At 32.8% G+C, this 15,373-nt stretch overlaps 1 protein-coding gene across 1 annotated transcript; it reads right to left on the bottom strand.

Moving 5' to 3' along the window:
* Positions 1-3,193: 3,193 nt before the first annotated feature.
* LOC109793712 (ATP-dependent caseinolytic (Clp) protease/crotonase family protein) lies at positions 3,194-15,085 on the bottom strand. Its single transcript, XM_020353177.3, has 14 exons — positions 14,903-15,085; positions 14,752-14,832; positions 14,526-14,594; positions 13,884-13,947; positions 12,788-12,867; positions 11,765-11,848; positions 11,247-11,331; positions 6,588-6,673; positions 6,363-6,484; positions 5,984-6,044; positions 4,891-4,989; positions 4,682-4,783; positions 4,560-4,601; positions 3,194-3,541 (listed from the first exon to the last, which is right to left on the bottom strand). Exons 1-14 carry the CDS (start codon positions 15,026-15,028, stop codon positions 3,422-3,424), a joined length of 1,221 nt encoding a protein of 406 aa, XP_020208766.1. The 5' UTR covers positions 15,029-15,085; the 3' UTR covers positions 3,194-3,421.
* Between the last annotated feature and the right edge of the window lie 288 nt (positions 15,086-15,373).

Below are 15,373 nucleotides of genomic sequence, written 5' to 3'. Positions count from 1 at the left end.
CTTTCACCCACCTACTTTCTAGCCCTTTTCAAACCAACTATGACTCACCCTACCTAAACGAAGAATTACCACATGGATCCTTTATCAACCTCCTTACATTTGGAGTCCCACAAGAACAACAAGGCGTTGGCGGCCTGTTTAAGTCTGGACTTGCAAAAGAAGAAGTCTATGGTAGCCTACTTGAAGTTAGAGTTTCTAAAGAAGAAGTCGGTCCTTTTAGTGAGGACGGAGATAATGCAAGACTCCAACAAGATGATGAACAAGACGAACAAGATCTTGTTCAACAAAAATCTCAATATGTAGGCACATCTTCAACCACATTCAATTTTCCAACACACATGCACAATGTTGATTTACAAACAAATTTCACCGACCCTGAGTATAGACATGCACTTTACCATGTTGACGTCGAATATACTCTTGAAAACCTATTTTAGGGCATGACTTTCGACACAAAAGAGGAATTCAAACATGTTTTAAACACATACCATGTCAAGAAAGATCTGTATTACAAGATCTAGAAACCGTCTCCAACATTAATTATTGCACGATGTGTTAACAATGAATGTGATTGGAGGTGTAGAGCGACTTTCATTAACAGAAGCCAAAAATGGGAAGTTTGTAGGCTATTAGAGGAACATTCTTGTTCATCCCCTGTTATCTCACAAGATCATGTCAACCTTGGCTATGTATATATTAACAAAAGTATTCTTCCATTGGTGGAGAGTGATCCATCAATTTCAATCCCAACAATAATAGCACACATCAAAAGTGTTGAAGACTACACAATCTCATACCAAAAAGAATGGATGGCAAAGCAAAATACAATTGAAGACTTACATGGAAATTGGGAACAATCATATCATGATTTACCCAAGTTGCTCAATGCCATGACAATATTTCTTAATGGATTTGTTGTTGAGAAGGAGACAAGGCCACTGTACAACCAACAAGGTGAATGGTTCCTTATTATGTTCAATTCCATCAAGTATTTTGGACATTTAAACCTTGTACCGATGGGTTCAAATACTGCAAGCTCATTGTTCAAGTTGATGGCACATTCTTGTATGGAAAATAGAAAGAAACTCTCTTCATGGTCATGGCACAAGATGGTCACAACAAAATCTTTCCAATTGCCTTTGCCATTGTTGAGGGTGAAACAGTAGATGCGTGGTATTTCTTTCTTCATTACCTAAAAAGACATGTTTACCCTCAAGATGACCTTTGCTTAATCTCCGACAAGCACACGTCCATAAAAAATGCCTACGCTAGACAAGGCAATGGTTGGGCACCGAATAATTTAGTGCATGTGTTTTGCATTCGCCACATTGCCCAAAACTTCATGAGACATTTTAAGAATGCAGAAAGAAAAAAAAATAATCATCAACATGGGTATGTAGTTCTTTTTTATTTCTTTTTTATCATCAATTAAATATTTATTCTTATTTGTTTTATTATATTTCAACAATAATAAATTGTTGATTTTTTTCTCTTCTAAATTCACAGTTTATGGGATGACTTAGCCTAAGTTCAATTACTATTATAACATTGAGAAGCGAACCAGAAATCGAAGGTGTAATTGATTGGCTCAACACTATTCCTAAAGAACAATGGACTCTTACATGGGACAATGATCAATGATGGGAAACATGACTACCAACTTGGCAAAGGCAATAAATTCCATTTTTAGGAAAATAAGAAATTTGTCAATATTTGCAATTATCATGTCAACTTATAAGAGATTTAATTCCTTATTCATTTAGAGAAGGAAGGAAGTCGATGTTAAACTTAGGGCTAGCCAAGTTTATACTGAAATAATAAATAGGGTCAAGAGAGATGTAGAATCCAAGGCTAATAGTCATCATGTCCTCAAATTTGATCTTCAAAATACACATTTTCTGATGTAAGAGACCATTAACCCAAGAGAAGGATGATTGACTGAAAATTTCACAGTTAAACTACATGAGAAGTGGGGTGACTGTAGAAAATTCCAAAAGTTACACATGTCATGCTTCCATGTTGTTGCTGCGTGTAAGCATGTTTACCACAATTACACATCTTACATGTATCAGGTATACACATTAGAATATGTTTCAAATGTGTATAACAAATTATTTGGTAAACTGTTCAACGAATCTTATTGGCCAGATTGTGACAAACCACAAATCATACCAAATTTGAAAAAGATTAGAAATTAAAAATAAAAAAAAAGTCATCTAAAGTCATCCTAAATACGCACTGAATGGATATGGTTAAACAAGAACAACAAAAAATATGTTCTCTATGCAGAAATGTAAGTCACTCTAAGAAAAAATGTCTTTACCACCAAGAGAGTTCAAGTTAACAAGCTTAAATTGACAATTTTTCATGACTTACATCTCAATTTCGATTAGTTTGTTGTGTATCTTTCACAAATATCATGTTCTATAATTTTAATTTGCTCGCAATTTTAATTTTTTTATGTGTCTTTTACAAATATCATCTCAATTTTCAATACAATTTTTTTAATATAAATTTTAATTATATTTAATTATAAATGCAAAATAAATATATTAAATAAATTATACATATTTACATGTATAACAAATTAATTATTAAATTACATTATTCAATTTTCTATATTTTATAAATTTAATTTAAATAATAAAATAAATTTTTAAAATTTAAATATAAGTATAATATTAAATTCTGAAATTTAAAATAAATTAAAATATCTTTTAAAATTCACTATGTTGACAAAAAACAATGCAAATGAGTACATATAAAGATATTTCCTATCTTTACCAAAAAAAAATATCTTTTAAAATTCAAAAAACAGAAAACAAAAATAAACGAAAAAATAGGCCAGTTGAAAAATCAGTTACTGGATTTAGGATAACCGATTTCTTATTGGACTTTTTAAAAAAAAAATAATAATAATCTAATAACCAATTTCTCATCTAACTCTGAAAGTAGTTAAGTAAATAAAAACTGATTCAAGTTATTTAAATAAATAAATAAGTAAAAAGTATATTATAAAAAAAAATTAAAAAAAAGTCACTTCTTAATCTAGGAAAAGCAAAATTTTCGTGTATCTTTTAAGAGTTCGAGGGTATCACAAAACTAAGGTGAAAACTACTAGATAACTTGCAAGCTTTTGTGCATGGCACGAGTATTTTTAAATTTGAAAAAAAAAAAGTAGAATAATAGATACTTTTATCATTAAAAGTATGTATATAATTATATTATTGAATTTTCGAGAAGACAAGCATTAAGATTTGCTAGTTATTATTTATTATTCCTTTTGTCAAGGACTAAAGTTGTTTCACAATCTAGAAGTGGTAAAAAAAACTAGAAGCTACCATCAGATTGTCAATAGGTACAAACTTGACTATATCCTTGGCAAATACCAAAGGTGTATATTTAATTGTCTAAGGAGAAACTACAAAAAAGCTTCACGACTTTTTGTTGGCAGCTCCAGATCAGGTTCAGATTCAGTCAGAGGTAAGAAGTATTGATCCACCATATCTTGAGACACCTTGTCCAGGGTTGGAGGATCCCACTGCATACATTTGATTGACAATTGAGTAAAATATTTGGATTTTAAACACAAATTTATAACAAAAGGAAGAAAGTCATAAACAACATTTGTTTGCAGTGAAGAAATTTCATTCATTAAATAAATGCTTAACATGTTTTTGGCTCCTTAAATTTGAAAAATATTTTTTATTTTTGCTTCTTCAAATTTAAAATGTATTTTTAGTTTCTGTAATTAAAAAAAAAAAACTATTGCTTATCTTTTAAGATAGTAAATTGGAGCATAACTTAACGAGTTAATCGTCTATACACTGTCAGTGTAAAGTTTTTTTGCACTGACAACTAATTATATCTGTTACTTGCAGTATATAAGTGATTAACTCTAATTTAACAAAACTGTCATGTAAGATAAGGATTACTTCCTACGTATACAAATTTAGCCATTATCATTAGTCAATATGAAATCTCCAACATTATCCCTCTATATTTTTTTATCCTTCAAATTTAAAATTTGTTTTTAAGTCTCCAAAATATCAAAAATATTATTTTAGTCCATTTGGTCAAATCTTATCAGTAAAATGTATCAAATAAAGTTCACTTATTGTTGAATATGTTGCATAGAATTATCCTACTATTTGCTAGTAAAAATATCACATTAAACAAACTAATACATTATAACAATCTCAATTTGTCACCGTCAGTTACGTTATTAGTCGTATAGAAGAATTAAAACAATATTTTTTAAAAAATTACTGGAACTAAAAAAATAAATTTTAAATTTGATGGATAAAAAAAATAATTTACCCTAAATTTAAAAGACTAAAATAGTAATCTTTTATATTTTAGAAATTAAAAAAAAAAAAACAAATTTTAAATTTGGCATAAAAAAATATATCTCAAATATGGAAGACTTAAAACATAATTAAATCTTGAATGAAATTCAAATCTAAAAAAGATTGTAATACGATAGTCATCATAGGCATGTGACAGTTGGCAATTTGGCAAAGGTATCATTTCAATAAGAAAAAACATACAATCAGTACCTTTGGTGCAAAGTCCTTGTCCACCACGCGAGCCCTCACTCCCTAAAATGAATTCAAATAGACTTATGTTTAGACAGAAAAAGTTTGTTTCTGTTTGCAGAAATTCACAATACTTATTATACCTCACAGAAGTCCCCAGATATCTGCATGTGTATTGATTGTAAAGTCATACGGTACTCACGCATCAAGCATTGATCAAGTGTCTGAAATCTACCTTCCCGTATCTGCAACAATTAGATGAATTATATTATAATTTATAAATGTGATTTCTTATAAGAGGAGCAAAGAAATTAGGAATTTTTTAGACTTTAGACAAGCAAAAGGAACTCACAGATCTTAAGGAAACCTTCAAGCTCAATGGAGAAGCTTCTTTAAGTCTATTTAAGGTAGAAATGCACCATGGATCATTTGTTTCACTTGCCGCATTTTCCTAATGGAAATTTAAAAGTTATTATTAGAACAAAAGAAAAGATAAAATGCCCACCAATAAGTCAAGACACAGCACACACAAAAACATGCAAGAGATACCAAAAAACATTTTCAAACTGTAATCAATATATATAGAGAAAAAAACAGTAAACAGGTACAAATAACCACCCTAAGCATTATTTTGCGTTATCACCTCTCCTTTTGAAACAAATCTGGGAAAGGAAGTAGAAGAAAAAGGGAAGGGTGGAGACTTGGGAACACATGTGCTTCCTCCTACAAACAAATGGAAATAGATTTCTCTTATCTTGTCAAAGCCTTCGACAAGCTGGGGGATGCATAGAAATATATATATATATATATTTTTTTTTTCTTGTGATTCGCAAATGACATCGGTGAATAGTGATGTGTTGAAAGAAGGTTACTGTGTTGAAACAAGGTTAGTGCCTATCTTTATTCTACTGGTCTCTATTTAAGTATAAATATAGAGACAGGGAGAGATATATTCTTTTAGGTATCTGGTAAACAGTTAATAAGGGCAGCTCCTGCTCGTCAACTTAACTATAATTCGCGCGAGTTAAAACACCAACCGATCCCATACATCTCATCCCACTAATACTTGTCAATTTGGAGCATAGATGTTAACTATGCCCAACTAACCCAAACATAATTAATCAGATTGCAACTAATAGCTATAGTGAAGACATCAGCTAACTAGCCGCACCAGATTTTCCTGTGAACAGAATAGCAGCCTTAAGGATCTTCTACCTGGACCTAACCTCAAAATCCCTACTTATTGGACTAACAAAGAGCAGAAAACAACAGTCACAATAATATATAAGGGTTTCCTCCATATCACTTAGAACACTTGACGAGTTTTCCTCTTAGGTAAATTTATGATAAATTACAATTTACCCATGTGAAGAACAATTGAAATTCATAATGAAGAATTGTGTTGAATAGAAAGCTCTGAAATATAGAGAAAGATGTGTATTCACCATCGCATCAACAATCTCTTCAACTGTGTCATGGCAAAAGCATTTATCTAGAATTTCAATCCTGAAGAAAATGAAAAGTAGAAAAAAGGGTTATCTTGCAAGTGAAAATATGAGAGACACGGAAAATAAATAGAGCATCCCAAAAGCTTATTTTTCATCAGACTATTTTCTTGTTTTCTTGTAGGCCTTGCTTGTTGGTTTGATATGTAGAGGGAATTAAGGGCTATTCTGAGGCAGTGTACTTTTCAGTTTCCTTTTTCTTTGTCTTCTATACAGTAATTCCTTGCCCTTCTCTCTTAGTTTCTCTCTGTTTTGAATTATTTCTTCTTTATCATAAAAAAAGCAAATAAATAAAGTCAGCGTGTAAGATAGGTCAAACCTTTGCAGTACGCTGCTGCTGTCTGGATGGACAAGTTCACCATACTGTTCTAAAGTGGTTTCAATGGCAGACGGATCATCAGTAACCAATTTCCCAAGCTGTTCTTCTATTAAAGGAAGCCTCTATAGGAATAGGACAAGACAAGCAATGATTTCGAACGTTAGAGTCTGAAAAGTGTATTAAAATTAAAATAAAACAAGCAAGCAGTGTTTAGCAGAACTAAACTGCACTTGATGAATAGTGTGTAGCAAGCCCACAGGTAACCATCTCTACTCCGTTGAGCTTTTCCCCTGTCAGAGCCAAGTACTCTCCTGCATAGAATAACAACGTATGAAATAAAGACTAGATAGAGGAGTTCATCAATCATATTATCAGTTAATGATAAGATCTGAACCCATAAATTTCCTTAAACCATTTTTGTTGAAAGGATGATTAACCTATTTAACAATTTCTTCATCTATCAATTATTTGTAAGTATATACTTGATGTAATAAATTAGGCTACACAAAAAGCATTGGTGTATAACATTTAATATCAATAGGAGTAAAAATAACAATCAGACCTCAGAAAATTAATGTTCATATTTTATTTTATATACCGTTTAGGACTCCAAATTCCAACATTAAAAAAACGAGAAACTCAATTTTGATTCTGTGAAGGATGGACCGAGTTATTGCACAACAAACAATTCCTGTCTTAAGTAGCAATCAAGATTCTGCCATAACTAACACCAACCAACCTTGATCCTTGTCCACGGCCACCCTTGATTGTAGCCAAAATTATTAGAGAGAAGAGAATCACAAGCGGGGCAAGAACAAGGTATCTTCAAGAGCAGAAAAGTCAAACAAATGAATAACGGAAACTGGGAATGTAGCATGGCCGCCCAATTCCTCTGCTTAGTGGAGATAGCTAAAAATAACATTACTAGGCCATGGGGAAACCACCAGAGATAGGCTAAAACATACCCTATTACAAAGGCCAAAACAAAACTAAGGCCAATGAGACATCTTTAAATAAGCGTGCCTTCTGCTCCAGACAAATGCACCAAAGTATGACAAAGGAAGCATGTCGCCAAGAAAATTTGGCCTCTTCTAGTCTTGACAAAGCTTCAAGCAAAACTACAAAACTTCTTGAGTAGAGTGTATACATAGTGGCACTGCTCATAAAAATGCCAAAAATATAGCTCCACAGACACCCGTTGGCAATGTAGAAATGCTTTGTGGTATTGAATATGTTAACCTTGAATTTTCCAAGTTTGTTATAGACCAAGGTATTATCCATGAGCTACCATGTGTTAATACCCCCAACAAAATGGGATTGCATAGAGAAAAAAATCATCACCTACTTGAGGTTGTCAAAGCTATACTCTCAAATGTCCAGCCCTGACGTATACTAGGTATAAGTTATCCTAATTGTCACTTATCTCACTAACAAGTTACCCACTTGCATCCTACAAGTTATTAGTCCAATTGAACACATGCCATTCTTCCCTTCTTCTCCCCTGTTGTCGAGTCTCCCATGTCATGTGTTTGGGTTTGTTGCATTTTCTCAATAACATAGTCCCCCATTGAGGCAAGTTAGATGCAAGAGTTGTCAAATTTGTCTTTATTGGTTAGCCCTCAAATAAAAAGGGGTACAAGTGTTATAACTCTTAGAGTCATTAGCTTGTTGTATGAATAAATTTCCTCACTAGGCATAGCAACGGGGCGGAGCGGGGGCGGGTTTTATGTTCCCTGCCCCCGCCCCTGTAAATTTAAACCGTCCCCGCCCCTACCCTCGATACCCGCTGGGGATAAAATTTGGGTACCCATTCCCGTCCCCGGCGGGTTTCGGGTTTCCTCGCCCCGCCCCCGCCCCTGCCCCCACTCTTAGAACCTTTTTTCTTTTCTATTTCTAATAAATATGAATAAATTTTAAAAAATAAATAAAAGAAAAGTAAGATAATAAAATTTTTTACATATAAATATTTTTAATTTTGGTTTATATATATATAAAAATAATTTTTAACTATATTATTAAGCGGGGCGGGGACAGGGGCGGGTACGGGGGCGGGGCGGGTATTAACATCCCCGTCCCTGCCCTCGCTCCCAATTTTATCAATCGGAGAAAACATAAACCCGCTAAACACGAGTTTTTCCCATCCAAATCGGGGCTGGTTCGGGCAGGTACCCACGAGGGCAGGTTAGATTCTCATGCCTATTCCTCACAATGAAGAAACAAAGGAAGATCACAATGATGCAAAGGAGGAATATCGATTCTTGGGAAAGAAATATGAAAGGCAAGAGAAACCTACTTTGCTCCCACAACAAATTGAATTGTCTGAACCAAAAGTAAATGTCCCTAAGTATGATATATTGGTTACCTTGAGGAAAGAGAAGAGATCTTGTGTCAAGTATCCTATATCTCAATTTGTTTGTACTAGTCATCTCTATGTTATGTTTAGCATCAAAGATTTATTACAATCATTACAACAATCAAAACACCTACATGAGTCCAACAAGCTCTAAAAGATAGAAATTGGGTCAAAGCCATGAATGAAGAGATGGAGGCATTAGAGAAAAACTCAACTTGAGAGATTTTTGATAAACCCAAAAACAAGAAAGTTGTAGGGTGCAAATGAATAGACATAGTGAAGTGTAAATTTGATGGGACATTAGATTGATACAAGGAAAGATTGGGGGCCAAGGGGTACACACAAACCTATTGCATAGACAATAAGGAGAAATTTGCCCCTATAACAAAAATGAATATAGTAAGAATCATTATCTCCCTAGTCACCCACTTGGGTTGGGATCTACAACAATTTGATGTTAAAAATATTTTCTTGAATGGAGACCTGAAGGAGGAAGTCTACATGGAGATTCCCCCAAGATCTGAATCTCGTGGTGGAAAGAACAAAGTGTGTATGTTGAAAAATGAATATGGTTTTTATGGCCTCAAACAATCTCTCTGAGCGTGGTTTGAAAGACTTACTCAAGCCATGAAGTCCCTAAAATACAAGAGTCAAGGTGATCATACTATATTCATAAAACATTCCCTAATGGCAAACTTACCCTTCTCATAGTGTATATAGATGATATGATCATTGCATGTGATGTTAAGACAGAAAAACTAATTCTAGAAGAAAAATTGACAACTCATTTTGAAATTGGGAAAACTTACGTACTTCCTTGGAATAAAGGTTGCCTATTCTAAAAGACATTTTTATCTCTTAAAGGAAATATAGAAATATGCACTTGATCTTTTGAAGGAGGCAAGAAAACTTGGATGCAAGACCAGAGAGGTACCCATTGAGCAAAATCACAAAATTGGAAGTGAAGAAAGTCTACATATAGAGAAGTCCTAATATCATAGATTGGTAGGGAAGTTGATATATCTATCACACGATGCTATTAGTGTGGTCAGCCAATTTATGCATGACACCATGAGAGACACCTTCAGGCAGTTGAGAGGATTCCCCATTATTTGAAAGCAAGTCCAGGGAAGGGATTGTTATTTAGAAGAGAAGGTCCATTGTCCATGGAGATAAACACTAATGTTGACTATGCATGATCATTCAGATAGAAGATCCACTTTTGGTTACTGCATGTTTCTTGCAAGGAACCTAGTAACATGGGGAAACAACATGCAGAATGTATGTAGTTGCTTAATCTAGTGCAGAAACTAAGTTTTGAGCTATGGCACATGGCATGTGTGAAGGATTATGGATGAAAACTATTCTTGATGACCTCAAAGATAAATATGAAGGCCCTATGGAGTAGCATGATAGAACGAAACACAGTGATTGATAGGCACTTCATTAAAGAGAAGTTGGATGGCAGCCTTATAATTACAGCCCATACACCTACAAAGCTTTAAGAAGCAGGTGTCTTCATAAAGGGACCTATATAAAAAGAGAGATTAGAGAATGTACAAAATACACAATTAAAATACAATTTCCTTTTTATGATCTATATGTATTTACTAACTTGAGGGGGAGTGTTGTAAATATCAAATATTTAGGAAGTCAAAATTATTTCTAAATATCTTTAGATATTTGTTTCCTTATTATTATTATTATTATTATTATTATTTCCTTGTTACCTTTTTCTAAGCATAGTCATTTACCCTATAAAAGGGAGATTAGTGATTAATGAATGTACATAAAATACAATAAAAATCCTCTCATTCCAATTAATTATATTTCTCAACAATTTTTAATGTACCAACAAGACTCTTGTATAAAGAATGAAATTTATGAAAGATGAGCTTAAATTTGACCAAGAGAACTACATCATTTCAAAAGAACACATTCCAACAAACATAGTTTATCTAATTATCAGAACTTTCTACCTTCCCTCCCCCTCCCCCTCCCCCTCCAAGTACATAATACCAGGGCACAAGTACAACATTAAATATCTTCAGGATTATGTCAGCTAAAAGGAATTCTTTAGAATCTCCCAGTCCATGTAGAGGAGTTTGAACTTTGAATAACTTTGACACAAACCAGAAGCGCTAGACTGAATTAAGATAGTAAATACCAACAAGAAAGAAGAGAAAACTGTATGATATTGCAGGAAATGAAACTATTACATAGAAATGAAAAGATCCTACTGCCATATAGTGAGGCTCCTACAAAGAGCTGTTGCTCTCAATTCATAACTAACGAAATGCTCTCAAAAATTATCCCTCCTCAACAAACTCATCATCATTTAATGACAGAAAATTCACCTTCTCTTTCTGCCTGCTAACACTCTCCCTTGTTCCCCTTATTTCTTCTAGTATAAACCTTCCAAATCTTGGGCCCATGAGATAAATAGTGAATAAGTTGCACATCTAGGCCCAATGATTTGTTTTAAGCTCTAACAAACTTAAAGTAGATGAAACATGTACAAATGACAATACCTAAGTGACCAGGTAAATGTGAAAGGTAAAAAGATGCTGCGGCATCAGGATGGAATCCAATATGAACTTCAGGGATAGCAAAAACCTGCAAAATGGGGATAGTTATAATGAAACTTGGCATATGCAATCAAGTGTTTATATGCACATCACCCGAAATGAAGACAAACTTCTATAAATTTAAAATTATCGCATGATGTATACATGGTACAAACAACATAGCAACTAGTAACCAAACTTAAATACTAAAAAATTCCTTATCTAAAAAAAGGGAATTTTCATTCAACTAGTAAGAAGACATCCCAAGATCCAAACATGACAATCAAAAATTCCCAAAAGTCCAATAATCAACCTTATTCCCAAATCCAAATCCTACCTTCCAAATAACAATTCCATCAAAATACAAGAATAAAAAATATTATCTTACATCACCAAAATTGTCAAGAATGAAAACAATGCAGGATTCAGAAAAAGGTTTATCAGATATAGAACAAATTTACAGAAGATTATAGATTACATACAGTTTTGTCTGTTGCAACTCGGAATGTCCCAGGGATTGATATTCCAGCTCCACCACCCATGGTAATGCCATTCAGTAGAGCCACCTGCATGAAATTCATAATTGCTTAGCTTCTTGTTAATGGAAACTAGCTAAGTAACTAGCAAACATGAAAATTGATTTTAATATCTAACATGCTTGTGACCATGTGATGAATGGGATACTGGCATCTCTGTAATATTCCATTTTACAAAATGCACATGTAAGGGAAATGTTGTATCAAATAATTCTGTTGATAAATTACAAAATAGAATAACGGATGGTGATCCTTTGTGTGACAATATTAAGCTAGATATTAGAAGGAAATATTAAACAAACATTTAATGTAATTTAATCTGTTGATCACTTAATTAAACCACTTTTGCTGAAGAGATGTATAATTACGACATTTGATAGTATGGTTCTATGTGGTTATATGTCACTAAAGTAGAATACTAAAATGTATTTAAATTTACATAAAAGTTGGAGTAGAATCAATGTATTAAGTTGTTAATTTATACTTGTTAGACAATTTACCCAAATTAATTCATAATTACAAGCCAAATTTTGAATAAAATGATGATAATGTAATAATAATGAGAAAAAATAGATGGTGAGATATTCTTAAAATTATACAATTTGATGTTATCACAATTAACTAGCATAATAGGATTCTATTCCATTCCACTATATACATTTGTTGTTATTTTACCATGTAAGCCATGTATTTTTTTTAAATCCCCCCCTTCCCTAAATCGGGCTGCAATGGATCACAAAATGCAGTCCTATGAATTTTTTAGATTTGGAATCATATATTCCACGGAAAGATCATATTCAACTGATTAAAAACATCTGTATTTCAATGGTTTCAAATCAGCACTTGGACAACAAATGTATCATAAGTATAATTATTATTCATAAGAAACGGCACATATGAGCATATTACAAATATATGTCTAACAAATAGAGAACAAATAACTTATCAGACTCCAAATATTGTACTCACTTGTGGCTTCAAATATGTACCTATCAGGTATATAAAACTATATGCTGTTCTAAAAAATTCTTTACAGGCTTCCATATTCCCTGCATAAATTGAAAGAGGGGAAAAAACTGTATAAAAACAGAAAATTAAAGTAGCTAAAATGCATTAGAAAAATACATGTTTAAATAGTAGTAAGAAAATACCTAAAACAAAGTTGCATGGAAAATCTGAAACCTAAGTATGGATGCAACCTACAATTTCTCTTGACCTTTCTTAGGCAGCAAAACTTTAAATACCAAAACTCTTGGGAGTTGGATTTTGTTTATCAAAAAATGTAAAAATTAAAAAAGTTAAAACATATGCTCTTCTCCTCCCTTATTTAATGAAACACTCCCAAAATCCTTTCTGAACTTTAATAAGCTCTTCAAGCATCAAAAGCTTAAGAACTGGGGGGAGAAATCAGTTAATAGGTGAGGAGATGATACAGAATCTGATCAAATTCAAATATATTGAAGAGAATATGAGGAAAATATCACAGCTCATACATGTAAAAGGTTAAACCAAAATAAGATGAATTGAAATTGTCCAGTTTGGAAAGGTACAAAGTAGAGAAGCAAACACCAGTTGCCATTGAACTAATCAAGGAATATTTGTTACTTGTAGAATTTTATTATTTTTAATTCAAAAATCAACACGCTGTAACTTTTGTTAACAGTTAGACCATGTTTCATTTAACTTATTTTGAAGAGATGAGAAAAAGAAAAACAATTATTTTCAAAACATCCACATATAAGACCATTCCAAGACGTCCACTTAAGAGCTTTAGATCTTACTATTTGCTTTTAATTTATGGATGTTAACCATACTCTATCTTAATTTCCAAGGATGTTAAACATATCAATTCATATCACATCATCCCCATGTTAGTATTGATGCTTGACAAGGTCCACTATCTCAGAAAACTCGAGACCAATTTGAAAACAGTCAGCAAATAAACAAACATTTTAGAACCTCAAAACTAAAATGACTAAATAAGATTCAGAGGACAAATTTTCGATCCAGATCTTAATTAAAAAAATAAATAAATAAAAATATAAAAAAAGTCTCAATATTTTACCTTTTTTTATCAAATGGTAAAGCGCAACAATATCTCCGCCAGCTCCAAATGCTCGTCCACTGCCCTTAAGAGAGTTGAAAATGCTATGTAAGTTTCACATCATTAAAAATGAGTGAAGATGGGATTGTTGCTAGCATGGGAGGCATAATATGTAGAAAAGGGCAAGAAGATAATAGAAAATGAATTTCACTGGAATCTACTGGCAGAGTGTAAAGGTTTTTTACATTAATTCAATCATGGATTGCAATATAATAGAGAATCATTGATTTTTTTAATAATTAACTTTAGTAGGTATAGAATCTGGTTGGATAAATTTCTTCAAAAACACTTTTAGAAAGAAAAAATAAAATAAACTTCTTCACAGGCTAAAATTAGCTTATACATAGGCTAATCTGTAAAAGTTTTTTCATATAACTTCTTCAAAAAATTACAAATGAAATAAACTTATCCACAAGCTTGTTTCATTATTCTTTCCCATTTGTTTTCCTCCAAAAATGCATCCGAAGAAGTTTATCCAAACATGTCCATATTCCAAAAATCCTTGATGGTTTAGGGTGATCATTATTGACTTTTGTAATAATAAGAGTGTAAAAATCCTCACCTGACAATGCATCAAAATCAAACTCAGAAAATATATATTACCTTCACCATGACAAAACCAATGTCAGGGTTATCTTCCCAACTCCTATAAAATTTATGCAGCGTAGCCACCTGAGAACCCAAAAGCATGTCCCCACTTAGGCAGAGTGAAACCACAACCCAAATTGAGGGTGTGAACATTTAGGGATACCCACATGAAAATAAAAAATAAAATAAAAAAAACAAATAACGAATTTTGGGTTAGAAGCAATGAGGAAAGGAACGTAACCATGCTGGTGTTGAAGGCGTTGAGAGCAGAGGGTCTGTTGAGAATGGCGATTCTAGAGCAGCCATCTCCTTGGACCAAAACCTGCGACATTGTGATTTGTGAAAAAACGGAGATTGAATTGATTTTGTGAAGAGAAGAGTGAGAGGTGAACCTGATTGTGATTGTTCATGTGATTGGGGTTATCGAGAACGACGTGTTGAGAAGTAGAGAGGATTCGGTGGGTATTGAGGCTCTGCTTTGTTGCATTTCTGAGCAACCACCACCCTGACCTTCTCATCGTTTCTGCACTACACACTCTCAACTACTCTTCCTTTCGTATTTAATTATAAGTTTTGGTCCCTGCTTAATTACTTTTTTTTTCATTTCTAGAGTATTAACATTGACTAATCTCTTCGCAGGAAAGGAACTTAAAAAATGGAATAGTTAGCTTTAAAATTTAATGCCACTGCATACATAAAGCAAGATTCGAACCCCTAACCTTGTTTAAGCGTGGATAACTCCTAAAACTAAAACACGTTTGCTTAATTACTATACTACTATATTGGTTAATCATGATTTAAATTATAAAAAGAAAAAATAACACTAACATGGATTATTTTTTAACATTAAAACTTGTACCTGA

This window comes from Cajanus cajan, chromosome 3, assembly GCF_000230855.2.
Source record: "Cajanus cajan strain Asha chromosome 3, NIPB_CcT2T_4, whole genome shotgun sequence".
Taxonomy (NCBI): domain Eukaryota; kingdom Viridiplantae; phylum Streptophyta; class Magnoliopsida; order Fabales; family Fabaceae; genus Cajanus; species Cajanus cajan.
The sequence above is the reverse complement of the archived record's forward strand: the minus strand, read 5'-3'. Positions and strand labels throughout refer to the sequence as shown.

What these genes read in the sequence shown, in the direction of transcription:
- LOC109793712 (XM_020353177.3), bottom strand. Translation starts at nt 15,028, where the DNA reads ATGAGAAGGTCAGGGTGGTGGTTGCTCAGAAATGCAACAAAGCAGAGC. An exon ending in TTGGTTTTGTCATGGTGAAG is followed by an intron (nt 13,948 to 14,525) that starts GTAATATATATT and finishes AACTCTCTTAAG; the next exon opens with GGCAGTGGACGAGCATTTGG. An exon ending in CACACTATTCATCAAGTGCA is followed by an intron (nt 6,485 to 6,587) that starts GTTTAGTTCTGC and finishes CTATTCCTATAG; the next exon opens with AGGCTTCCTTTAATAGAAGA.